Below are 27,028 nucleotides of genomic sequence, written 5' to 3'. Positions count from 1 at the left end.
GGATCGATGGAAAGTTGGAAAGGTTCAATCGAGATGTATAGCAAAATTAAAATGAAATAACATGTAAATCAAGAGTATCATCTGCAACATAAGTTTTTCTTTAAAAATATGAAATATTATCGGATATTTATTTATCAGACTAATAAAAACAAATATATATCGGTGTCAAACTTAATTTCAACAAACATACCAAAAAAAAGAGTCCGAAAAATAGATGAGCAGGCATCACACATTACCACGATAGGATTTTTCTTAAAAACATAATTTTTTTTATTCATTTGTTTGTTTGTTTTTTTTTTTTTTTTTGTTACTTTTTCCAATTTTTTTTCTTTCAAGAATATGTAGTATGTAAGTTTTCTAAAATACGATTGTCAAAGTTTAATAATTACAAAATACAATCTCTAGAAAAACAACTAAAACACTATTAAAAAATAACTCACTGCATCAACCTAAAATAATTTTAAAAAAGTAAAAAATAATATATATCAGACAAACTAAATATCAACCAAAGATAAACTAAAAAATAACGTGAAAACAATTTTAAAACAACATAAAAAAGCAAAATCATAAAAATTTCTTTAAAATTGTGAAATTGAAAGAAAAAATATTTGCCATAAACATATAATTTTTTTAACAAAATTAAGTATTTTTTGTAAAAAATTCTATGGTAAAGGCCACCTTCATCTTCATCTTTACTTTTCATTTCTTTGTAGTTTCTCTTCTACTTTATAATTTTTGGGTTTGTAAATCTCTTTTATTTGACATTTAACTTCACATGATTCCTCATACTCAAGTTTTCATTCATGACAGATATATGTTTTTTACATTTATCCTTTTTAGTATTTATTTTATTTTATAAATAATAATTTTAGCTATGGTATATCTTAAATATTATTTTATATAGATTAATTTGAGATTTTTTTTGAAGGATTGAGTTGTTTTGTTTTTGTTCATATACTACTTTTTGTTAGAAAAGGAAAATTATACACTTAAATACAAATAATACGAAATGTTGAAGTTCTTTTTCAAAGAAACAACTCCACAAAACATTACAATAAATATTAGAAAAAAAACAATAAATATAAGATAATTAATACTGTTAGACATTATAATACAATATTATTATGATATGATAAATTTCACGTCATTAGAGTTAACACATGACTAGAGATTTTGTCGTATGTATCATTTTCCAATTTAGAATAATAATCAAAATTAGAGACATAATCATCAACGTGACCAACGATGAAAAAAAAGTCTAAAAAGTAAAAACGGAAAAGGAATTAGAGAGAAATGACAATTAATGACAAAAAGTTGCAACTTTCAATGATACATGCAATTATGGATAACAAATTAATAATTTATATCCTTTAACAAAAGTTTACTGCTCATTTTTCCACGTCGTCTTCTTCCGAAGCTGGCCCTCCCCATTTTCTGATTCTGTCTTCAGCTACAGATGCCTGCATTTTATTTATAATTAAAGCCTCATTTTAATTATATATAGATAATTAAGTAATTATATATGCTTAATTATTAGGTTTATAAACACCTCTTTGTTCCAATTAGTTTTGTACACCATCACGAAAAGAACACACGTCTGTACCACTGTCCCTGACAACATACCGTACCAAATCCCCTGATAAAAAAAAATTCAGAAATATTGTTAGAAAAAAGTGGCATATATATGTATAAAGTATTGGTTAATGCGATTAATTCATATTATTACTAACCCTAACACCCATGTCGAGTTTATAGCCCATTACAAGACCCAATGGGACTCCAAATACATAATAACAAACAATGTTCACATATGCCACTACAGCTTGCCATCCAGCTCCAATTGCAACCCCTGATCGAATTTTATTATCATCAGTTAATTAATTGATCATAGATTCAACAAATTAAACTCTTCATTAGTGTGATTATAATATATATATATATGTTACCAGACAAAACAGGTTGAATATTATTGATGAGGATGCAAATGGCGAGGAGGGGAGTGAGCTCCTTAACAAGAGTATCTACGTCTGAGTCGTCTGAAAATAGCGTTGGATAATCATTGCGTGTGATGATCAAGATAACTGACAAAACGAAACCAATAAAGAAGGAGCTTATCACTGCCACCACTAGTGAGAATTTCGCTGTTCTTGGATGAGCTGCGCCTAGCTCGTTTGATACTCTCACACTGGATATAATCATGATTAATTTTGAAACAAATTCAAAAAGAAAAAATAACAATTATAAGATGAGTAAATTGTATTAGTCGTAATTATAATTTTAAATTAAATTTACTTTTTTTTTTTTGACAAAAAATTAAATTTACTTAATTGCATACATAATTGTAATTAATTACGTACCTTATTGCTGCATTCATGCCAAACGCTACCATCACTGTCCATCCCAATATGTTCATGCTGCAAATTATTTTAATATAATTAATGCCATACATGCATAGCACTAAGTCTTTAAAGGAGACAACCACCAAATACAAAATTTTGTTTTCAATTAGATTTTCTTACAATTTATTGTTCAATTATTTTAATAAATTTAGTATATATTTGTCCCACACCCTCTTTTCATTTTATTAAAATATTAATAGGGTAGTTGGATTCTCGTAGTGTATTAATATATAACAAATATATAAAGGTTGCTTCTGAATATATCCTATCATTTTTTACTTTACTTTCTCCAAAATAAGTTCTTCATAACTTTTTTAAATTTCTCTTTTACACACCTTATTTATAAAATCGGTATACAAAATTACCTTTACAAGTGAATGAGAAATGATATGCATACACACAATTTACGTTAAAATATTATACATAATTATGTGGCAAATAATTTTAATATAATAAAACTATATCTTAAATAAATATATTTGCCAAGTACAAAGAAGGATCTAGATTCATATAGTATTTTTATATAATTATTCTTAGTCTCTTTACAAATTATATATTTGCCCCCTTTAAAATCATTATATTTTGCCCCTTTCGCAAAACAAGCCTGCCTTGTGTGTATAATATTTTAATGTAAATTATGGAGTCTCTAAGTGAAATGATATATTTTTTAAAGTTATTTTGTACTTTACTTTATTTTTTATCAAAAAATTCATAACAAATTTTAGATAACTGATCAATAAATTCAAAAAATTGGTGAAATTTTAAAAAAAATGTTATTTTGCAAAATATTATAAAAAATAAATCAGAATGCAAAATTACTTAAAAAACAAAGATGAAGTCATTCTAACAAAATTTTCTTAAATTACGTGTGCATATATCATTATACTTCATAATTGTTCTAAAGTTTCGTTATTTTTAATGTATATAATTAAATACAAATTATATATATTTTACTTGTAAATACATGATAGTTTTTTTATTCAATAGTCTTAAATAGTTAACATGCATATGATAATGAACTCAAATTTCATGTCTTCATTTTATATATACTAATGCTCCTACCCAATTAAAATAAGATAACTCAATTAAATACCATGTCATATGTTTGTTAGTTATGTAAAATAATTTCATTAGCTGGATTCATGGCAACATATATTAATCATTGGGTAAATAGTACTTGAGGTCCTCAAATTTTACCAGTTGTATCACTTAGGTCTCTAATATTTATTTTATAATAATTAGATCTTCAACATTTACTTTTTGACTCACTTAAGTCTCTAAAGATATATTTTATTAAATAAATCATATTTTATAAGGGTAAAATAAGTTTTTAACAATAAAAAACTTATTTTTTTCTCTTCAAACTCTTCTTTATTAATTAATTAGTATAAACTATATTATTTTTGACAATTGACCTAAATATTTTTTTTGAAATATTAAGAAATAATAATAAAAAATGCATTTTCTATTTATATCAATTATATATTAATTAGTTTATCATTTTTAATAAAAAAAATTGAACATATTTTAAGTTTTAAAAGCATAAAATTTAATAAAATTTATTAAAGGTGATTCTATTTATATTATCATTTTTTTCTCACTAAATAGATATTTAAATTCCTCATAAATTGTTAAAAAAAATTCCACACTTATAAAAAAAAATTAAGCAATAAATTATAAGAGTGGAAATAATTTTTAATAATTTATGAGGAGTTTAAATAAAAATGTGTTTAGGGAGAAAAAAATAAAGATATAGATAAAAACACGTTAAATTTTATTTTTGTAAAATTTAAATATATAATTGCAAGGATATAATAATTGATTTATTATAGTCAACTACTAGAACCGATGAATGATAATATTAAATAGATTGGCTGGTGTGATTTCGATTTGGTCTTTGGAGATACCTTTCATAAAATAAAAAATAAAAAAACAACTACAACTACAACAGATAATAAGTAATAAGTAATAAATAATACTGACGTAGAAATATATTAATAATATATTTTTCGGATATCGAAATCTCACATATATTTAATTATTTATAATATTCTTATATTGTTTTGTAGCTAGGCTACTGATATTAATGGAATTGGGGATGGAATTCATTGTCTTAAAAACAAAACACAATTCTTTCAAAAAAAAACAAAACACAATTAAATATTAATTTATAACAGAACTCATGACGAAGTATAAAGAAAAAATGAAGTCAAATGGTTAGAGTACTCTGTTGTTTCTCTCAAATTACTTCATTAAAATTTATTTATTTTATTTTATCTTATATTTTTACATTATATCTTAAATCAGATTCTTTATATTTTTTTATATCATTTAAATACTATATTTATAAATATTATTTATTAGTTAACATCAATAAAAAAATTGAAAAACAAAATAATAATAATAAAAAATAACTAATGGTAGAAAGAATGGAAAAAACAAGATAAAAAGTATTAAAAAAATATTTAATGAAGCTTTAAAAACTTAGCTACATTTGGTGAAAAATATATTGGTTTTAAAGCCTATATATTATGGCTAAATCTTTAGAACACCAATTAGAAATAAATTTTAAGTCATTAGCTATTTATTTTTACATATTTCTAGTTTAGAATATTCATTGAGAATGCTCTTATGGTAAAAATACAAATAATATATAAATTAAAACAATGTATTAATATTATATATATAAAAAGCTAAAATATAAAATAAATTATATTTTTTTTAAAATTAAGGGGAAATTGCTATCATAGAGATAAATCTATTTAAGGAGTAATTTATGGTGCACTTCCATTTTTGAGTATATATTTTTGACATGTAAATTATTATAATTTTAATTATTTTTATATCAGTATATGGTGTAGTTTTTAGAATATTTTGTAAAATTCTGAATAATTTAACATACCGGAAACAAGATTAAAATAGTTTGTTGCCAAAATAATAATTTTTTTCACGTAGAATGCAAATTATTTCAATTTTATTTTCAGTATTATAAATTATTAAAAAAAATTAAAAATTTAAAGAACAATCTAAATAACTATAATATACACCATCATAAAAATTATAATTACGAGGGGTTGAAAACACAACCAATACACCAATTCACTAAAAAAATAGGGAGTGCAACCAAGAATTTTCCTCCATTTAATTTATCATACTAAAAAATAGAGTTTAATTTTTTTTGCTGCCAGCAAAAATTATATCAACTACCAAAAATACACTATTTGCTATTAAATTTTGTATAGATAAAGTTTTTTTTTTTTTAACGGACATTGTCACATTAATTAGTTTGGTTGTCACGCGGCAATAAATGATATATATTGAGAGCCTATACAATATCAGGCTATCACCTCTTTTTTATATGATTTAAAAAAAAAAAAGAATTTCTACATAAATTTGGTAACATTAAATTAAAGACTATGACTATGAGCACATCTATTCTTTTTCTTCTTTTCACTATATTTTCATCAACTATTATGAAATAATAAAGGTCAATTTTTTAGCATATTTTTAAAATATTTGATATATATTAATTCGTTTATTATTTTTAATATTTTTTAAAAGTATATATGAAAATTGAATATTTTGATTTTAGTAATGATTTTGATTCAAATGAAATATTTTTTTTAATTTTAAATCATTTATATTTTGTTTTTATCTTGAGTTGATAAAAATGTGATTTAATTGCATTATTTTTTTAATTAAAAGTGTTAAAGACATTTTAAAATTTTCAACTAATAAATTATAAAAGTGGAAATATATAAATAAAATTATTTACTACTTCTTAGCATGTGTGAAAAGAAAATTTTAAAATTTATGAGAATGTGCATAGAGATAGAAATGGAGGTGTATATAGAATCTCCCAAATAATATATAGCTAGTTTCTCAAAATATATATAAAAAAAGTGCAAAATATGTGCATATATAATATATATATTTACCATATGGAAAGGGCGTCCACGGAAACTTTTGCATTCTTAAGATATCCAGCAAAAAGAATAAGTGCCATGAAGTACCAAACTTCCAAACTGCCCAAGATTTATAAGAAAAAAAATCAATGAACTAATACAATTAAAGTATTTCTAAGAGACATTTCATGGCAATGATTTAAATGTAATATTAAGTCTTATATATTTTATTGCTCCTTAAAATAATTACAACAAAGCAAGTTTTCTTTCGAGTTGAGCCCATTGGGCCCACCAAGTTAGAGTTATGGCATTATTGGTCCTAGATTATTATTGATATTTGACCCATTAAGTTGACAACACGCACATTTCATAAAATTTATTTATTAAATTTAAATATATGGAATATAATATTAAATTGCATCAGCATATCAGTTTATTCCTATAATCTCTCTGGAATACTCATTTCTACTGTAATGAGCAACTTTTAGAATTGTTCAAGATTAGACTAGGTCTTTTTAAAAAAGAAATGCCCAAATATGACGTGGAAGAAATAAACAAAAAAATATATATAATGATGTAGAAAAGTTAGCTAGCATTAGATTTGCTCATTACAATATTCAGATAAGTATAGGATATATATAAGACGAAGACGAATGGATAAATCGAAAGATTCTCGATGGATTCGCTAATCACTATGGCTGTCATTCGTAGACCTGTCTTATATAATTTAATAGCTAACCAAGGACGAAAAAATCAGTGGCTTCACAACAGACTGTCTTACAGATTCGAGATTAAATGAAGTTATTATGTTAAATTTCTATCACGGGGTATTTTCTACTTTAACGACAGACTGTCTTACAGATTCGTTATTGGATAATTCGGGCCATAAAAATGTCTCTATCACGAGCTATTTTCTATTTTTAACCTTTGTAAAAATTATAATTCGATATTTTTATATAATAGTATATATTATATTTACAGTAAATAAATTATTAATTTTTAAAAAATTTTAAATAATTTATTATACCTAAAATTTAAATAATTAATTACATTCATGACTAATTTTTTTTTATACATGTAAAAAATAAATTATTTAAACACTGTAAATTAGTTGAATTTTTTTTAAAAATTAATAAAATATCTACTATAATTATAATATATACTGTCATGAAAAACAATTAGTAGTGTAATTAAATTTTTTTACTCTAAATTGGAGAAACTAAAGAGAAAAAGTCTGGGTTTAAGATTTACCAAAATATCTTGAAAAAAATTAGTAGTGTAAAGGTAAAAGTTTCCAAAAAATTTTTTTCTTAATATTAATTAAAATAATAAATAAATAATTTTCTTTTTTTTTATTTCCTTTCCTTTCCCTTCTACTGTAGAAGAGTAAATACACTTGTTTTCTTTATTTTACCTTTTCTCTCTCCTTCCTATTTTCTATCCACTCATCCACTCTACCAAAGATAATGTAAATGAAGAAAAAGGTGGAGATCAGTCTTTTCTTATTGGAGACTCATGGTTTTGTTCGAAGATTTTAGTGGTGTTTTTTTTACTGTTTTGTTCGGATAATATGTGCCCGTGCAAATCATTTTTGGTTAAAGAAAAGATAAAAGATATCAAACCAAGAAGAAAATACTTCTTCTTTTTTTATTATTTTGTACTTTGTAAAATAATTAATGTAGACGTAAATTAATACTCTCAATCTCACCCCGAAATTAAAGGGGAAAATGAGCTTACTTTGATTACTATTAATTACACTTTTTACGTGGGATTCTATCACTTTATTTTATGATTTTATTAGTTACATACCAATCTACCTACCATGTTTTTTGGTTCCTCTTAATTATTAAACTACTTTCTAAAGACGACTCAGCTTTACTAGTGCAATAAACTAAATTAATAAAACCGAACTTGGGCAAAGGAGGAAGAGAAATGTTAAAAAGCAACTAAATTTCCCAACATCCTGTATTATTATTGGTGTTTCTATATATTTCAATTAAATTAATTTAAAATTAAAATTAAAATATAAGAGACTTAATAATAAATTAGACTAATAGTTATATGTCACGTCTTAAAATATTAAATATTATGTGTCTTATAATAATAAATGTTGTTATTTAACATTTTAAATTGTTTAACATTATATAAGGTGACACCCAATAATTAATTAGCGATATCACATAATATTTATTAAATTCAAATGTGTGGGATCTCATATTAAATTGCACAAAAAAAAGTATATTACCTTGTGTTGGACACTGATAATACACCTTAGCAATCTCTATAGTAATGCTCAGGAAGGAAGGGTCTAAATATGGGAGAGCTTAGAGTGCATTTGATTCTTCAACATTTTATTATAGATAATTGTACCTTAAATATATTAAGATTTAAATCAAATATAATGCAATTATATGTACATTTCTCTTTTTAATTTAAACGTTTATGATTTGATTGATAAAATATTATTGAAAAAAATTAAATTTTAAATAATAAATATTTAAGAAAATGATTAATTTGAACATTATTTTTCTATAATGTTAGTTTTTTTTTTAAATTCCTATACCCCTATGAAGAAATGTCTTAGCTACGCCTCTAGGTGGATACCATAGTTTCCATTTCTATGTCCTATCTAACTCCCTCTACAAAAAAAAATTACTATTTAACCTATTTTATTTTGCTTAAATATCTATTAACACTTCTTTTGACTTTTACTGAATAATACAAAATAATGTTTCTAGTTAAAATTAATTTTACAAGACAGTAATATTCTTTTTCATTATTTATTTGATATTATTTTACATATTTTATAAAAATCTTTAAAAGAATTTATTTAAGAAAAAAAATACTAAAAAAAAGTAATAGCTTACTTTTCCAAATAACTTTTTATCATTAAAATGTGTTGAATTAATTTTTTGTTAAAATAATTAAACGCCACTTTATTTTTTATTTTAAAATAATTAATTTCTTCCAATAGTTTTAAAATAAAATTTTTATTTATTTAAATGCAATTTGTTTATGTGAAGTTGTTTATTTAAATTTTCTGATAGATAAAATGTCAGAAAATTGGCTTGATTGTTTGAATCAGGCTTCATTTAATTGACTGAGTGTTAATTTCTCTACTTGTGATCGTGACACATTTAGTCTATTCTTTACAATGATAAATATCTATTATTAACTTAAAATAATTAATTTTCCAAAAAAATCAACTACTCACCAGAGCATGACAGCTGATGCAAGTGATAACCTAACAAAGCCCCAAAGGTTCTGAAAAGCCTTCCAAGAAAAACCAGACCAAGCTCGACCACAAGTCCCACTAAAAATATAAGCCAGCTGAGCTACCACTATGAACCACCACGAGACGTTGAGGACCACAGCGGCGCCGGCCATGCCCCACCCCAGCTTGAGAATCAGTAGCCAGCTAAAAAACGTGTGCAAAACCAGAGCAACTAACGATATGGCAGCCATGACCATCATCTTACTCTGCGCCTGTAAGAACTTAGCTATGGGAAAGTTCATGGCGTAAGCGAATAGCTGAGGAATCATCCAAATGGCGAACAACCCAGCAGCCTCGGATATCTCCGTGGTCTGACCGATCAGCTTCAACAGTTGCCGAGCGAATATGTATAGAAAACAGAGGATTGCCCCTGTTGCGTTGAGGATCACCCAAGATCTTTGCATATATATCCCCAACATATCGTGCTGACCAGCCCCGAATGCTTGCCCGCATAGGGTCTCCAGTGCGCTCCCCATTCCAAGCTTCATTAAAATTCAGTGTTATATATATATATATATATATATATTAAAAACCAAAGTGATCATCATGATGAGAACTACATATGGGATCGATAGTAGTTTAGATATGTATGTACCATAATTCCGAAGGAGAAGCCGGCGATGACAGAGTTCTCGACGGAGACGGCGGCGAGGGCGATAGTGCTGACATGGCCGGCGAATACTTGAGTGACGGCGCCGAGGGAGTATTGGCATATGGAGGTGAATATGGCCGGGCCGGCTAAGAACCAGAGCTTCTTGGATTCATTTCTGAACTCTTTGAAAAAGTCTCTGGCGGTGTTTATGGGGTGGATATCGTCTGCGTCGGCGGTGAAGGAGTGATTTGAGGTTGTGGCGAGGAGAGTCTGCAAGTGGGTGTTCTGGTTTTCTTCTTCTGCTTCTGTTTCTCCGAAGGAGGAGAGTAGTGGCTGCTTGTTCTCCTCCATTAATGGCAGCCCAAGTGTCTGATGAGAGAGAGAGACAGAAAGCGCTTGACCTCTCGTTTCGATTGGCCGATTGGGTCTGTATATGATATATAGATTTATATAAATGTTTTAATTGAATGAATTAAAACCCGAAACCTCGGCTGGACTAGTGCTGCATGAGACTATGATATTTACTTATATTTATACAGGTGGGGCACGTGCGGCAAAAATTTAGGTTTTTTACTAATTAATATCTAAATTTTAATTTTAATTAGTTAAAATTTTGATTAAATTAATTAAAATATCATTTAATTGTAATAAAAAAAAGTTGCATTTTTTTTATACATATAAATTAAAGAAAACTAAAGGGTTTGTTTGGCATTATTTTATGTTTTTTGTTTTCAAAATTATGTTTTCAGAATTGATAACAGAAAATTTTTTTGTAGTTTTCAAAAAATAATAAGTGTTTGGTTAATGTTTTCTAAAAATAATTTTTTAGTTTCACTTTAAAAAAAAATCTTTAATAAAAAATTAATAAATATATTTGCAAAGAGAAAAATCTTTTAAAAGTTTATAATAAATAATGAGAAAAAGTAATGAGAAAAAAAAAGTGATGACAAATAAGGAGAGAAATTTTGAGGAAGAAAAATTGAGAAAAGAGAAATTGATGCAAGAAAAAAAAAAGAGAGAGAGACAGTGATGAAAGAGAAAATAACGAAATAGAAAAAATGAGGAGAAAGAAAATGAGGATATAGGAAGTGATGAGAGAGAAAATACGGATATAATAAGTGATGAGAGAGAAAATAAGGAGATCAAAAGTGATGAGAGAGAAGTGATGTTAGAGAAAATGAGTAGAGAAAAGTGAGGAGAGATAAATTAATGAGAGAGAAAGTGATATGAGATAATAATAATTAAAAAGATTATGTGAGAAAAAAATTAACAAAAAAAATTTGAGAACAACTAAACATAATTTTCTGTTGTTCTCAAAATTTTATGTTTTTTGTAACTTTTTTTTAAATATTATTTTCTGAAAACAATGTCAAACACCCTTATTTGTTTTCAAAAAAACATTTTAGGTTTTAAAAATAAAAAATAGTTTTTTAGTTAAGGAATCAAACACTTTTTAAATAACTAAAAAATAAATACATTATTTTCTAAAAAAAATCATATAATAAGCTTGAGAAGACAATATCTCTTCTATATAAAAAGTGTGTAGATAACCAAAATTCTTGCTTTTAACGTTTTTTTATTTTTTTTATGTTAATTTTAACAAAATATTTTTATATTTAACGATAGATTGTAAACATGACTTAAAATTAAATAAATAAACAAATTAAAATAAGATATTTTTTTAGATATTTTACAATAATAATTATTTAAAAATAATAATATCATATATTCTATAACTTAAATAAATTTAATTAAACTTAAACTTAATATTATATTAAACATATAATATATAATCTTTTGTTGTCACTGTCAAATTTAAAAAATACAACAAACATAAACTTAAACAAAAATAAATTAATTAATTAATTAATTAATTATTAAAATAGGATATTTTAAAGTTATTATATGATACTTTAAATAAATAAATCATATTTGTTTAAAAATAATAAAAACATACATATCATTTTTTTATCTTATAAATTTGTATGATAGTTTTTTTTTTTTATCAAGTTGTTTACCGAATTTTTCAGAAACTAGAAATATATTAAGAAATAAGAGCAAGAAATAAAGGAAGATAAACAAACAGAGTTTTTACGTAGTTGGGGCGTTAATGAGCCTTAGTCCACGAGTCTATTATATTAGATATTAGAGAGCTTTTGACAATGGAATTTTCTACAAGTTTTAGCAGAGTAATTGCTTACAAAAGAAAATCTGGGATCCTCGCTACAGTGCACAACTGGCTCTATATATAGGCAGTCAAGTGCACTATGCTTGGGCCGGACTAATCCAGGGCCAATAGGGATGTAACCACGATTTAGTCACTAATGGAGTCATAATACAGAGAATGTTATATAATAAAATGTAGAAATCTGGGCCCATTAGGCCGGCTTGGGCATGACCAAGCCTTATAGCTGCCTATAGTACGTGAACTCGGACTGGTCCGCGTGGGCTTCTAAGGAGATCCTGAGGACAGGATCTGTCAGAGTAGTGGCAGTACTGTTTCCTAGGAACAGTGTACGTTCCATGTGTACCCTCTTCTGCAAGTTAGTTGAGGAGACCAACTTCCGTGTTTCTTGGGGACATGTCAGCGTCAGGGAAGATTGGGCTCTCCCTATCTGGAAGTCTGGACCGGGTTCGTTTAATAATGTCTCAGTTTATTTACCAAAGTCCTGATTCATTCACCAGGACTCGGGTTCATTCGCCAAGACGGACATTGTGACACTGAATATCTCCCCTGGATTCTTGACAAGGTCTATTTCCATCAACTAGTTAGCCTAACACCTCTATTGGCGTCCCGGAGGATACGAGTAGGTTGGGACCGGGAAGATGAGTTGGGCCTGCATCTTGCTCCCGGTTCCCTTGTTATGGTCACACCCATCGAGCGTTGTTGGGCTCATTGACGATTGGGCTATCAAGACTTTCTTCTTCCCTTTTCATCGGGCTCGAAATGGGCATGGACCTCTTTAAGAGGGCCCCCGAACCCACTGAGTCATGCCACATGTTACGGGTGGAAAACATGAATAACATTTACCCCCAAGTCTTCATCTGTATTTGCATGGTGGAGACTTGCCTTAATGTCCTAGATCAAATCCAAATATCCCGGTTCGTTTTCCAAAAGTCAGGTTCATTTCCTTGGGGACCACTTAGGCGATCCCCGTCCTTTCAAATTCACAATGTTTCACACATGTATCTTCAGTTTGATGGTGCGTCTGTGCCACTCACATCCTAAAGATCTAGAAAGAATCTTTTGATGATCCAAGTGACTGAGGGGTGTCAACGCAATTCTCCAGACGTCCCGTCTGTACGAAAAAAGTCTATTGGGTACTCGAGTGGGTTGTTTAATGCTTCTGCACCATTTGGGATCGTAGGATGGGGATAGCCTTGAGAGTTTCGACATGGACCGCTGGACGAGGCAGGTGCGTATTGTAGATTGACGAATCCACGATTTAGTATTCGATTAGGGCAATTAAAGCCTCTGAACCATCAAGGACCGTTGGATGGGGATACTCTTGGTATCCCCATTGTGGACCGTTGGATCAAATAGTGGATTTCTGCCTTATAAATACCTCAACAATCTCATTTCAAACTTTACACATTCTATGTATTCAAAGCAGAAAAAAGAGCTTTTTATGTCTCAATTTGCCGACGAGCTTCTGCGGCGATTAGTTCACTTCCGTGTCCATCTATTTCCGACCAAACCTCTTTTGTTAGGAGTATGTCCTAAAAGCATGTAAAAGACATTTATTATTTCGATGAATAAATAAATACAATGGTTTATTATTGTTATATTTATATTATTAAATTATTGTTTGAATAATTTTGTAAATATCAAAAAAATTTCATATTCATTATTGAGGATGTGATCTTGTATTAGTACGGGAGACTTAAGATCACATGAATGAGTAAAAATAGTCAACAACAACAAATTAAAGTTATGGAATTCTTTAATTGGGGTTGTAAGTATGGTTTGCTGAGTATTATGTTGATACAAATAATCTAGATCCAGATTATTGATGTGGTAAGACATCTCGATAAATGTGTTTTATATAATATGATTATATATGATATGGACCGATATGAATAAAAGTCTTTATCCAAAAACCATTTAACAATAAAGACTTGTAATTCATATCATAACTGATGATCATTTATAGATCAACCTAAATCCTGAGTGTTCATGAACTCCTGTTCATGTTTATTAAATCTTTTGATTCATTCGTTAATGTCTCTTCAAAGAATGAGGCTAATGACTTTTATTTTGGAGATTTAATATCATGGATGGCTGGGAACATGTATCAACAATACGGAATCTAATCTTTCCTAATGGATCGTATATTAGTTCCCTTAAGGGTTAATTCGGGAACTGAATGATTTTGAGCTCAAATCTATAATTAGATTATAGATTAATTATTCACTAGTGAATTAATGGTACTTAAGAAATACGAAGTAAATTAGAAAGGTGAAATGGTAATTGCTCCATTCTAATTTATGAACAAATTAATTAGAGGGTTGAACTATTGTAAGATGGTTATATCAATGGAAAACTTAGAATAAGATTTCTGTAAAAGTATATCTATAACATAAAGATAGCAATTCTGAATTTATAGTGGAGAAATATCAGAATTAATAAATTAACTATTATAATTAAAGAGTTTAATTATTTAGTTACAATTTATTGGAGCTTAATGTTATAGGTCCATAGTCTCCGAAATGGCTCAAACAAACAATGACAAAGGTAAATACAAAAATGGGCAAAAATGACTTATTTGATAAGTAAAATATTTTTCTATGCACTAAACATAATTATTGTATAATTATATGTAATTAATTAATTAATTATTTGATTTAAAAAAATATAATTAATTTTGAATTAATTTATTTTTAGGAATTTTGGTATTTAAATAATAATAAAAAAAATTATGAAAAATCACATGTCTTCCTTGGCATGTGGTACACGTGTAGCACACTGCTCAGTCACTGTGCTACAGGCATAAAAAGCTCTTGCTAGTTTATTGGTTCCACAATTTTAGTTATTTAAATATTAAATAAATAATGAGATATTGTAATGATCAAAATATTATTATTTAATCAAAATTTGATAACTGATTAGTTATTTTCAAATTGTTTAAAATAACTAATATTTTATTTTTAATATATTGGATATATTAAATATGGGATATCAATTTTTCAGAATGATACTTTTCAGGGATGGAAAATATATCGTGAAATCTCTCTGAGAGAAAGAGAACAGTGATACAAGCATAGGTCACTGGTCTTCACAAACTTAGGTCCAAACTTTATCAAATCTCATGTGTTGAGAACATATGATAAATAGATTTTGCTAATTATTTTGTATAGCGAGCCCACACTCGTTCTTTGTGTGCTGAGAATATTTTGGAAGATCTTGGTGTGAGATCTCAAGGATTTTTGCCATAAAAAAAGATAGCAGTAAGGAAGGACTTGAGGTAATTTTCTATTCATATCTTTGATTCAATATATATATATGTATGTGAAGAAATAGATCTAGAGATCATATGAAGTTAAATTAACAATTTTGATTGGTGTTCCGCTGCGTATAATATCTGATTTGATCTATAAAAACCAACAACTTTTCATTTAGCCATCAGACAATTTAGTCCCGGTTTAACCAGTAGACGATTGTTGTATCATATTCTCAGATTTAAGGCTGAGATTTTGCCAACATTGTTGCCTAAAACTCTACGAAATTCAAACCCAGCACCTCTCAGTAAGTTTTTTGGTCTTTTTTTTTTCTTGTTTATTCCTTTTTTTAGTCGTTTTGACTGTAATGCTATTCCTGCAACCATAAAACTGTTAGGGCTGCGACCACCGTGTAGGGTGGTTCTAGGTAGGATAGTGTATGTCTAAATTGTAGATTTTTTAGGCAATAGTTCCTATCAGTCAAGTTGTCCTGGATCAATTCGGACATTCGAAGATTGATTTAGGAGAGTTAGAAAAACCTCTGCTTTTTAGTTCCCAAATAAAGATCTTGGGATCTTTATTGATCCCAGAACTGGATTCAGAGGGGACTTCTCCAAGCAATTTTAGGAGAAACCCCGTACCTTAACCCACTTTCTTCGGTTTTGGTGCTAACTGCTTGGTTTTTTATTTTCGTTGCCGCTTCCAGGTCCCTGATCATGAGTCGTGGTGGCACTATTCATTCGAAAGATTTCGTTCAATCGGGCCCCATAGTTTTAGAAGGGCGCAAATGTAATGCCCCAAAATCCCTAATGAGGTTTATGGTTGGATTAGAAGGCCAAGAGGGCCATAATTGATTTATTATGCCATTAAATTATTATATACATGATTATGTGAATTATATTATTATATGATGATAAATGCATGCATGTGGGTCCACTTTACATTATAAGGGTATTTTGGTAATTTGGCCCGTTAAGGGCATATTTGTATATTTTCATGCATGTTGGTAATTTATGATAAGGCCATATTATATTGTGGATTTGTTCAAGCTATTCGGCATGAGATGATCTTTGAATGCAAGTTAGCGGTTTGGTCATAACGGGGTTATTTCAGGGCTCGGGGTGAGTCTCGAGGTAATCTGATGATTAGTACATTACCCGGAATTAAAGGGTAATGGGATATGATTTATTAGCATTTGAGAATATTGGGAATAACGAGAATTGAATGACGTTAATTATAATTAACGAGATAGACTGGAAATGATGATTTTGCCCTTGGGGGCTGATAAGGAAATAAATGTGACCTAGGGGCATTTTGGTCATTTGACCAATGGATATATTCAACCATAGAAAGTTGTAGAAGGTCATAAGATGAAGTAAAACAGAGCCTTCCTTCTCGTCTCCCACGATCATTTTTTTCTTCTTTTTCCTTTGGAATTTTGAAGCTCCAATTAAGGATTCAAGCTAGGGAATCAAGCCTTAAGGGTCTAGGTTTGTGTTCTACCATTGAAGAGGGTTTAATCCTAAGTTTAAGGTAAGGTTTCAGTTCATTTTTCTGGTTCCTTGCTCTGTTTTTGTGTTAGTTTTGAGCTTGAGAGTTTTGACTATAGAAGTGGGAATTTGATGAGGTTTTAAATGGTTTAGAGCTTGGGTTTTGTGGTTAAACTAGTGGACATGATGTGTTGGTGATTAGTTGTGATTTCTTGGTTGGTTTGATAAGAGTTTGATGAGGTTTTGATGGGAGAAAATAGGGGTCTTTTGCTGATGGGCAGGTAGGGCCGCGACGCTAGGTTGGTATGCCGCGGCGCAAGATGCAGACAGAGAAGAGGCTGGCGCCTCTGTTTGGGAGGCGAACCACAACATAGTGGACTAAGGTCGCGACTCTTAAGGTCTTATTTGGCCAGAAATGTGTTTTTGTCATGGGAACTCAAACCTTAGGCCTCGGGATCGTTCCTACTACCCGGTTTAGTAGGATTCGACGTCCCGGAGGCTAGGTCTTGGTCCGGGAACCTTTTATTATTCATTTTATTGATGGAATCCCATATTTGGTTATGACTTGGTGACCGCTAAGGGACTTAAGGACTGATCGTTCTCAAGGGTCGTTCTTTTATTATTTCATGCTTGAACCAAAGGTAAGAAAACTGCACCCAGTATGTGACATGCTTGGTTATTGATGAGGCATGTTGAGTGCTCTAACTTTGGACATTGATTGCATATTAAATGCTTAACAATATTGCTTACTTGTGAGTGGCACTGACTTATTAGTCAGAATCGACAATGGTTTCAGTATTGACTGTGAAGCTGTGACTCATTAGTCAAGTTCAGCAGTAAAACTGTGCACTGGTCGTATGGTATTTCCTTATGAGTCAAGAACGGTATTAGCGTGTTTATCTCAAGCCGAAAAGATTAGATCTAATCGACATAAGCATTATCGTCATAAACATGAAATGCTTGACCGACCTTATGTTCGATGAAAACAAAAGTGCTTGTCTAGTTTAAAGGCTAGTTACTTAGAGCCAGGGCCAAAAGGCTCAGGTGACTGCATCGTCACATGGCCAAGGGTACGAAGCCCAAGTTCGTGACTTACTCATCAGTCACTTATCTGATTCAAGTTCGTGACTTACTCATCAGTCACTTATCTTATTAGGGCTACACATGCCAACATGATTATTAGAATCTTGATACCATCTGATTAGGGCTACACGCCCCAGCATGATTATTAGAATCTCGATATTATCTGATTGGGGATACAAGCCCAATATGATTATCATAATCATTCATTGATATTGTATACATGCAGTAATGAGTTTTCTTGCTAAGCCTTGGCTCACGTGTGCTATGTGGTGCAGGTAAAGGGAAAGAAAAGCTCACCTAGCCTTGAGTGGAGAGCTTAGGTGGCGATGTGTACATATGCGGCCGCTTGACTACCATGGCCAAGGTGTTTCTCAGAGGAACTAGGGGTTAACCCTATATTTTGCCGCTTAGGTCGACAGGTCGTAATTTTTACACTATAATAACCATTTTGGATTATAAACACTTCTATGGGCCCATGTATAGTTTTATGTTTTAAATAAAATATATCATTTCCTTTTGATGAAGAATTTTCACCTTAGCCTATTAATAACACCTAGATGCACATTTATAACCAAATGACTCATTTAGCGAGTTAAGCACGGTTTAAAGTTCACATTAACGATCTTGGGGTAACCAGGGCGTTACAACAAACTTCCCACTGGCAATACATGGGAAATGGATGGGGAGAAGAACGAGTTTCGGAACTACCGAATGTTGGACGCTCTGGAGAAACACCTGGGAATGGAGTCAACTCTAGGGCTTTTCTCCTGGGCAGTATACCACCTCTCAGCTTCAGACAACTTACGGCTCTCATATACTACCGGGTGGTCTTCTTGTACTAGTACCCCTCCCAAAGCATAATCTGAGGCATCTGTCTATACTTTGAAGGGCTTGCTAACATCTGGTAAGGCAAGAACAGGATCCTTCATCATGGCTTCTTTCAAACTCTTGAATGCTTTAGCACACTTGTCAGTCCACGCCCAAGTCACACCCTTTTTCAGCAGCTCAGTCAAGGGTGTTACTCTTCTTGAGTAGCCGTCCACAAATCGTCTATAGTAGTTGGCTAGGCCCAAGAAAGAGCAGAGTTCTTTCACATTTGTGGGGGCTTTCCATTCTTGGATTGCCCTCACCTTTTCCAGATCCATACGAATTTGGCCACGTTCCACCACGTGGCCTAGGAACTTGATGCTCTCCTGTGCAAACGAGCATTTTTCGCGCTTCACATATAGCTGGTTCACTCTCAACTTCTAAAACACTTGAGCCAAGTGTTCTTGATTCTCTTCAATCATGGCACTATAAACCACGATATCATCCAAGTAAACCACCATGAACTTATCTAGATACTCGTGCAATACTTAGTTCATCAGTGTACAAAAAGTTGCAGGTGCATTTGTCAACCCAAACGGCATTACTCGAAACTCAAATGCTTCGTATCGAGTAATGAATGTTGTCTTTGGTTCATCCCCATCTGCAATCCTCACTTGATAGTAGCCCGATCTCAAGTCCAACTTTGTGAAGTATTTGGCTCCACTTAGCTGGTCGAACAAATCAGCGATCAGAGGGATGGGGTAGGTGTTGCGAACTGTCACCTTATTGAGAGCCCTATAATCAATGCATAGTCTCAAGCTCCCATCGTGCTTCTTCTGGAATAGTACTGGTGCGCCAAATGGCACCTTTGACGGTCTGATGAAGCCTACCTCCAATAACTCTTTTAGTTGTTTCCTCAACTCTTCTAGTTCAGGGGGTGTCATTCTTTAAGGAGCTTTTGTAGGAGGTGTTGCTCCCGGCACCAGCTCTATCTGGTGATCAATCCCCCTCTTTGGTGGAAAGGCTTTGGGGAGTTTATCTGGCATCACGTCCCCATACATCTTTAAGATCCTCGTAATTTCTAGTGAAACAATCTCTTCCACTGCTTCTTCGAACACGATGGGTACCGCTACATAAGTGGGCTCCTGATTCTTCACACCCTTCTTGAACTGTAAAGCTGATAGAAGCTTCACACCAGGGGTGGTTTCACCTTTGCAGGCACCATTGAAGGAGTCTCTCCCATTATGAGCAAGCTCCCAGTGGCAGGAATTGGAATGGCACCTTTCTCGGTTAGAAAGTCCATTCCCAAGACTACATCGAAGTCGTCCATATGGACCACCACTAAGTTAGTCTGCCCCTCCCACGTGTCGATTCTAACTTTTACCCCTTTAGCCACGCCAGTTGTGGCCAAGGCCTTGGAGTTGGCCGCTTTCATGCGGCCGACATCTTTCTCCAGATTTAGTACCAGTCGCTTTGCTTCGAGTTCAGAGATGAAGTTGTGGGTGGCATCCGTATCGATCATCACGCTTTTGGTTGGCTTGCCATTGATAGTGGCATCCATGAACATTAGCTCCTTTCCTAGGGTCTTCTTCCCTTTTTCGCCGTGTTTCTTGAGAGCATTCAAGAGGCGGACAATGCCAATGTGCGCGTACTCTTCGTCTTCCCCTTCTCCTTCGCCCTGTTGTTCTTGGCCAATGAGGGCATTCAACTTGCCCCGGTAAGGGCAAACTGCCGACTTATGTGGGCCTTTGCAGAGCCAACAAGCTAGCGGCTTCCTCCCTGCAGCAGCATCTGTACCGCTGGAAGAATTGGACTCATCTGTCCTCTTCTCTCCCCCACTCTTGCCCTGCCATGACTTCCCAGACTTCTTACTCCCAGCGCTACTTGAGCTGGTTGGAGGGGTAGCCCTTTTCGGCAGACTGCTCTCCGGAGTGTAGTCTGTTAAGCGTTCAGCAGCAGCTTGAGTGGTGGCTAGGTCAGACACACGCTGTCTTTGAAGTTCTTGCTTGGCCCACGGTTTGAATCCCTCGAGGAAGCAGAAGAGCCTGTCTACTTCGGACATGTCCTTTATATCGAGCATTAGTCCCGAAAACTTCTTCTCATATTCTCGGACTGTCCCAACTTGCTTAAGCTCTCTCAACTGGCGTCGAGCCATGTAAGCGACATTTTCTGGAAAAAATTGCGTCTTTAATTCTCTCTTCAGGTCTACCCAAGATGTGATGGTGCACCTACCATTCTCTATGTCATCATACTTGGTCCTCCACCACACCTTGGCATCCCCAGAAAAGTACATGGTAGCCATGGCGACCTTTCCTTCTTTCAAATCAGCCCACACGGCTCTAAAATAGTGTTCCATGTCGAAGAGGAAATTCTCAAAGTCCTTTGCGTCTCTGGCCCCGTTATAGGGCCTTGGCTCAAGTACTTTAACTCGGCCTTATTGCATACCTATCAGCCCTATTGCAGGGGCATTCCCAACCGCTCGCATGGTTAGGTTTACCTTGGCAGTTAACTCAGCCATTTCTTCTCTGAGCACGCCAACTGCCTCCCTACAGTCTTCCGTAGTGTCATTTATGGAAACTTCTTGTTCCTTCAGCATGCGCTCCACTGCCGTAATGCGTTCTTCCCATCGAGGGGAAACAAAAGTACTTGTTGGAGTGTTTCCTTGCTCCAACGCGATTATTCTGGATAGGAGAACATCATTTTCCTTTTCTAGCGCAGCTATGTGATTGTTTGCATCAGACGATCCATAGTTATGACTTGCAGAGGAAAGATCCCTGACCCTTTCGTCCAGGCCATCTAATTCCCCCACACGCTTCTCAAGTGCTTCGATCCTCTGAGTGTTTCTCACCATTAGTGCATTTTTCCAAGCTATTTCTAACTTGGCTTTGACACCAACTGTCACGGGCCGGCTATTTGGGTACTCCAAGTAGACGGAACGTGCGGCACTTGCAGACTCTTCAAGCTAGCAAGTCAGTCTACAACAAACACCTATAGGCAAACAAACTTAGTGGTTAGCCACATACACATTTCAGACATGCAACGGGAAATAACGAAGCATGAGCAAGCACAAAGCAAGTCATTCCTAGGGACGTCCACACAACACAAAGCATACAATAAGGCAAGTGGCACGCAATGGCCCAACGAAGATAAAAAACAAGTAACACATAGGCAACAAGGAAGCACCCAGGGGCAAGTATGGATAAATATCGTTTTATTAATATATAGCCTTGATAGGGCAAGGGAGTACACAGCTTTGGCCCCTATCTGCTGATGGCCATGGTGCTTCCCTAAGTCACCAGGTCACCTCTCCCTAAGGAGCCTTCTAGGGAAATAAGGTCTTCCTAGTAACATATATGATTTTTTTCTGGGAGACATATGCATAATTACAAAACTACCACTACCCTATCCCATGAGGTTGCTTGGTGCAAGACTTGACTAATGATCAAGCACCAAGGCATGCTCATTTACAAAATGGCCCCATGTGGGTGTGCCAAAGGGGCAGCACGCCACACTCTCCCCCACTCAATCCTTCGGCGTCCTCGACGAAGTAGCTTGTAGATCTTCAATCTTCTGCGTGAGCTTCTTCAAGTATTCCGCCCTCTCCCAGCTATCTCGTCATCTGCGAGCCCCTTCCATTTTACCAGATACTCTTTATGCTTTTTACGGTCAGTGGTGACCATCCTTTCCGCCAGGATTTCTTCAGGTTGACGCTTGTTCCTTGGCTGAACGATGACTCCTCCTCTAGTTGACTGGTTGGGCTATGGATTTGCTGGATCTTCATGATACGGCTTCAAGTTGCTGACGTGAAGGACCGGGTGTATCTTCATCCACGTGGACCCACATGCATGCATATAACATCATATTATAATATATTTCACATAGACATGCATATTATCAGTTAATGACATAATTAAACAGTTATGGCCCTCCCGGCCTACTAATCCAACCATTAAACCGCATTAGGGATTTCAGGGCATTACAGCAGCGCTGATGGCATGTTTCGACACTGCCAAATATAGGTATAGCAGCTCCCCATCCATTGGTTTCGACAAGATTGGCGCTTGGGCCAGATGCTCTTTAATTTTTGGAAGGCCTCTTCACACTCGGTCGTCCATTCAAACCTCTGGCTTCTTTGAAGTATATTGAAGATGGGGATGCACTTGTCTGTGAATTTTGAGACGAAGCGGCTTAAAGCTGGTATTCGTCCCATCAAGCTTTGAACGTCTTTGTGCTTCCTTGGCGAAGGCATCTCGATCAACGCTCTGATCTTGTCCAGGTTGGCTTCTATTCCCCTCAAGCTAACTATGAAGCCCAGGAACTTCCCGAATGCCATGCCGAAAGGTGCATTTTTTGGGGTTCAATTTCATCGCATACTTCCGAATTATGGCAAATGCTTTTGCCAGATCATCCGCGTGTCCGGCCGAGGTCTTGGATTTGACCGACATGTCCTCTATGTAGACTTCCATATTCCTCCCCAGTTGATTCCAGAACATCCTGTTAACCAGCCTCTGAAAGGTGGCCCCGACATTTTTAAACCCGAAAGGCATGACAATGTAGAAGTACACACCTTTGTCTATCTGGAAGCTGGTGTGTTCCTGATCTGTTATGTGCATTGAGATCTGGTTGTAGCCGTAGTATGCATCCATGAAACTCAAAAACTCATACCCGGATGTAGCATCCACCATCTGGTCGATCCGGTGCAGAGGAAAAAAATCTTTCAGGCATACCTTGTTAAGATCAATGACGTTGATGTGAGTTCTCCACGTCTCGTTCAGCTTTGGTACCAACACCGGGTTGACCAGCCCAACGGGATATAGGGCTTCCTGAATGAAGTTGATCGAGGACAACTTCTCAAATTCTAATTTGAGGGCTTTTACCCTCTCCGCCCCTAGGGGTTTCTGATTCTGTCGGACAGGAGTTTCATTTACATCAATGTTTAGGGCGTGACATATGACGTTGTGGTCGATTCGAGTGAGACCAGGAAAAGACATCCTAGTTATCTTTTACCTGGGCAATTATGGTACCCCTGACCTTCGAGTTCAGGTGCCTCCCGACTTGAATTACTCTGGTCGGGTCGCTGTCACTGATGCACACCTCTTCCACCTCCTCCACGGGTTCCATTGCCCTATCCACAGATCTAATTCATCCTCCTCCCAGACCACCCTTCGTGCTGGTTGTGGTGGTGGAATTTGATTAGCATTTTCCTCTTCAAGAGCCTCTTCACAGATCATGTAGATTGGTCGGGCAGAGACGTGATAGAACTTTCATGCACTTTCTGATCTCCCCGCGTGGTTTCCACTCCTCCATTATCGCATGGGAAATTCATGCAGAGATGGCGGATGGAGGTGATGGCACCGAAACTGACCAATGCGAGACTACCAAAAACAACGGTGTATGCGGTGGGGCAGTCCACCACTACAAACGTACAATTTTTGAACGAGCCCTGAATCTCGTTCCCCAAAGTCACGGGTAGTTGGATCTCACCCATCGAGAGCAATGAATCCCCATTGAAGCCATAGATCTATGTTGGGCATGAAGCTAGATCTGCCTCGGTCAAACCAATTGCCGTGAAGGCCAGCTTGAACAGTACATTGACGGAGCTCCCATCATCCACCAACACTTGGGATACCCTTTTGTTGGCGATTTGGGCATCAATTACCAAGGGATCATGATGCGGGAAATGAACATTCCGGGCATCCTCTTCCGTGAACGTGATTGGCAGGTTCATTAACTTCGGGCGTTGTGTCGAAGTCTGGACCAAGGCGCACACCTCATGGTTGTGATCAACTTTGCTGAGGTATCATTTCTGATCATTATGGGATGGCCCTCCTGGATGCGGGCCTCCTGATATGGTGGCCACGTGACCATCTACTCGCGGAGGTGCGGTTTTGAGAGGATATTGCATTCACTATTGGGGGCCCCCAAGGGGCCTGTACTCTTGAATCTGTAACGTACCTTCCCTGAGGAGGTTGGTACGTTCCAAGTGCACCTAGGGCCGTAGGTTTTCCGGGAATTGCTGGCAGTCCCCGAACCCCTATTGGCATTCCGACCCATTAATGGAGATGCCTCAGTTTGATCAGGTTCTCAATTTCGTGCTTTAGTTGACGTCATTCTTCGGTCGTATGACCCATGTCCTTGTGGTAGGCACATCTCTTGTTGGTGTCCCTCGAATTCTTTCCCCCTTTGAGCATGGGGGCTGGATTCTGGTAATGGACTACATTGCCCGTTGCTAGGTATATGTTTTCCCGGGTGTCAACCAGGTTGGTGTACTCTGTGTATTGGGGTTCATAACCCCTTTTTCCTTTTTTTGAGGGCTCGGGTTGATTCTCTCCTTTGCCCGATCTCTGTCCCCGGGAATGGTTTACGCTTGCCTCAGCTCCTCCGGTTTGAAGCGGTTAGGCACCGCTGGGCGCGACACTATACCTGGTGGGTGTCACTCCATACCCGGAGAAGGGGTTGATGGAGACGGAGCATACCCCATTGAAGTGGGCCCATAGACCATCGGGGTCATGAATGTCATCCCATGGGTATCGGCAGATCCGGATGCCGCCAGGGGTGCTGGATAGAGATTTACAGGATACTGCATCCTATATATGGAGAAGGTTTGGGTAGTCGACTGGGTTGCCGGCTACCACCCAAAGGCTTGGATTCGAGCCTGCTCCCAGTTGATGAAACCTTGTGCCCTCCTGATGAACTCTTCACTGGTGGCCGCCTTGCTCTGCTGCATGTCGTCTCAGAGAGGGGATCCAGCTCTGATCCCATATTGGAGAGCCACAAGGCACTGTCCGTCATCCACTTTAGTTTTTGAGGCTTCCTCCGTGAAGCACTGGATGTAAGCCCTGAGGGTCTCCGTGGGATGTTGTTTGACATTGGCCAATGCGTTGATTTGCATATCCATTTTCATTGCAGCCATAAACTGCTTACGGAACGCTGACTGCAATCTAGACCAAGATTGGATTGATCCCGGCTTGAATCTTTTCCACCACTCTTCTGCGGGTCCAGCCATAATGATTGAGAAACATAAGCACTTGTCGTTGTCACAAACGTGAGCCACGGTAATCAGGCGATTGTAGCAGGACAAATGGTCCTTTGGGTTCGCGTTCCCGATGTTGGCTGGTAGGTTCGACATTTTTAACCCCTTTGGTAATACCACATCCAGGATGTGTTTGGCGCATGGCTCATTTTCCACTTCTTCGAAATTGGAACCTTCACCTTTTTATTTCCGGAACAAGCGATCCGTGACCTTCTTGAGAGCGTCCAACTGTTCTATGAACTGTTTGGCCATTCCATCATCCAGGGGGACTCTCTCGTTCCTCCGATCGTTGAGGTTATTCCTCAAGTTGCCTTCTTGGAGGTAAATCTTTTCCTTGCAGGCATGTTCCTTTCGGGCATTAAGGCCAAAATCCCGAAATAAGTATCATGACCTTCTTATTTCCGGAGCAAGCAATCCGTGACCTTCTTGAGAGCGGCCTACTCAGGAAGTATCGTATAATGCCCCAAAATCCCTAATGAGGTTTAACGGTTGGATTAGAAGGGTGGTAGGGCCATAATTGATTTTTTATGCAATTAAATGATTATATGTATGTTTATGTTAATTATATTATTATATGATGATAAATGCATGCATGTGGGTCCACATTTCATTATAAGGACATTTTGGTAATTTGGCCTGTTGAGGGCATAATTGTATCTTTTCATGGATGTTGGTGAATTTTTGATGAGGCTACATTATAATGTGGATTTGTTCGAGCTATTCGGCATGAGACGATATTTTAATGCAAGTTAGAGGTTTGGTCATAATGGGGTTAATTTCGAGGCTCGGGGTGAGTCTCAAGGTAATTTGATGATTAGTACATTACTGGGAATTAAAGGGTAATGGGATATGATTTATTAGTATTTGAGAATATTGGGAATAACAGGAATTGGAGGACGTTAATTATGATTAACGAGATAGGCGGGAAATGATAGTTTTACCCTTGGTAGCCTGAAGAGGGAATTAAATGACCTAGGGGTATTTTTGTCTTTTGATCTAAGGATAT

At 34.7% G+C, this 27,028-nt stretch overlaps 1 protein-coding gene across 1 annotated transcript; it reads right to left on the bottom strand.

Moving 5' to 3' along the window:
- Positions 1 to 1,259: 1,259 nt before the first annotated feature.
- On the bottom strand, positions 1,260 to 10,659 carry LOC133822167 (protein DETOXIFICATION 29-like). The gene is made up of 8 exons (XM_062254411.1): positions 10,174 to 10,659; positions 9,519 to 10,060; positions 6,338 to 6,424; positions 2,358 to 2,414; positions 1,947 to 2,185; positions 1,731 to 1,849; positions 1,550 to 1,636; positions 1,260 to 1,460 (listed from the first exon to the last, which is right to left on the bottom strand). The coding sequence occupies exons 1-8, from the start codon at positions 10,519 to 10,521 to the stop codon at positions 1,389 to 1,391; spliced, it is 1,551 nt and encodes a 516-aa protein (XP_062110395.1). The 5' UTR covers positions 10,522 to 10,659; the 3' UTR covers positions 1,260 to 1,388.
- Between the last annotated feature and the right edge of the window lie 16,369 nt (positions 10,660 to 27,028).

Source organism: Humulus lupulus, chromosome 3 (genome assembly GCF_963169125.1).
Source record: "Humulus lupulus chromosome 3, drHumLupu1.1, whole genome shotgun sequence".
In the NCBI taxonomy this organism is placed as follows: Eukaryota; Viridiplantae; Streptophyta; class Magnoliopsida; order Rosales; family Cannabaceae; genus Humulus; species Humulus lupulus.
This window is presented reverse-complemented; position numbering and strand designations above follow the sequence as displayed.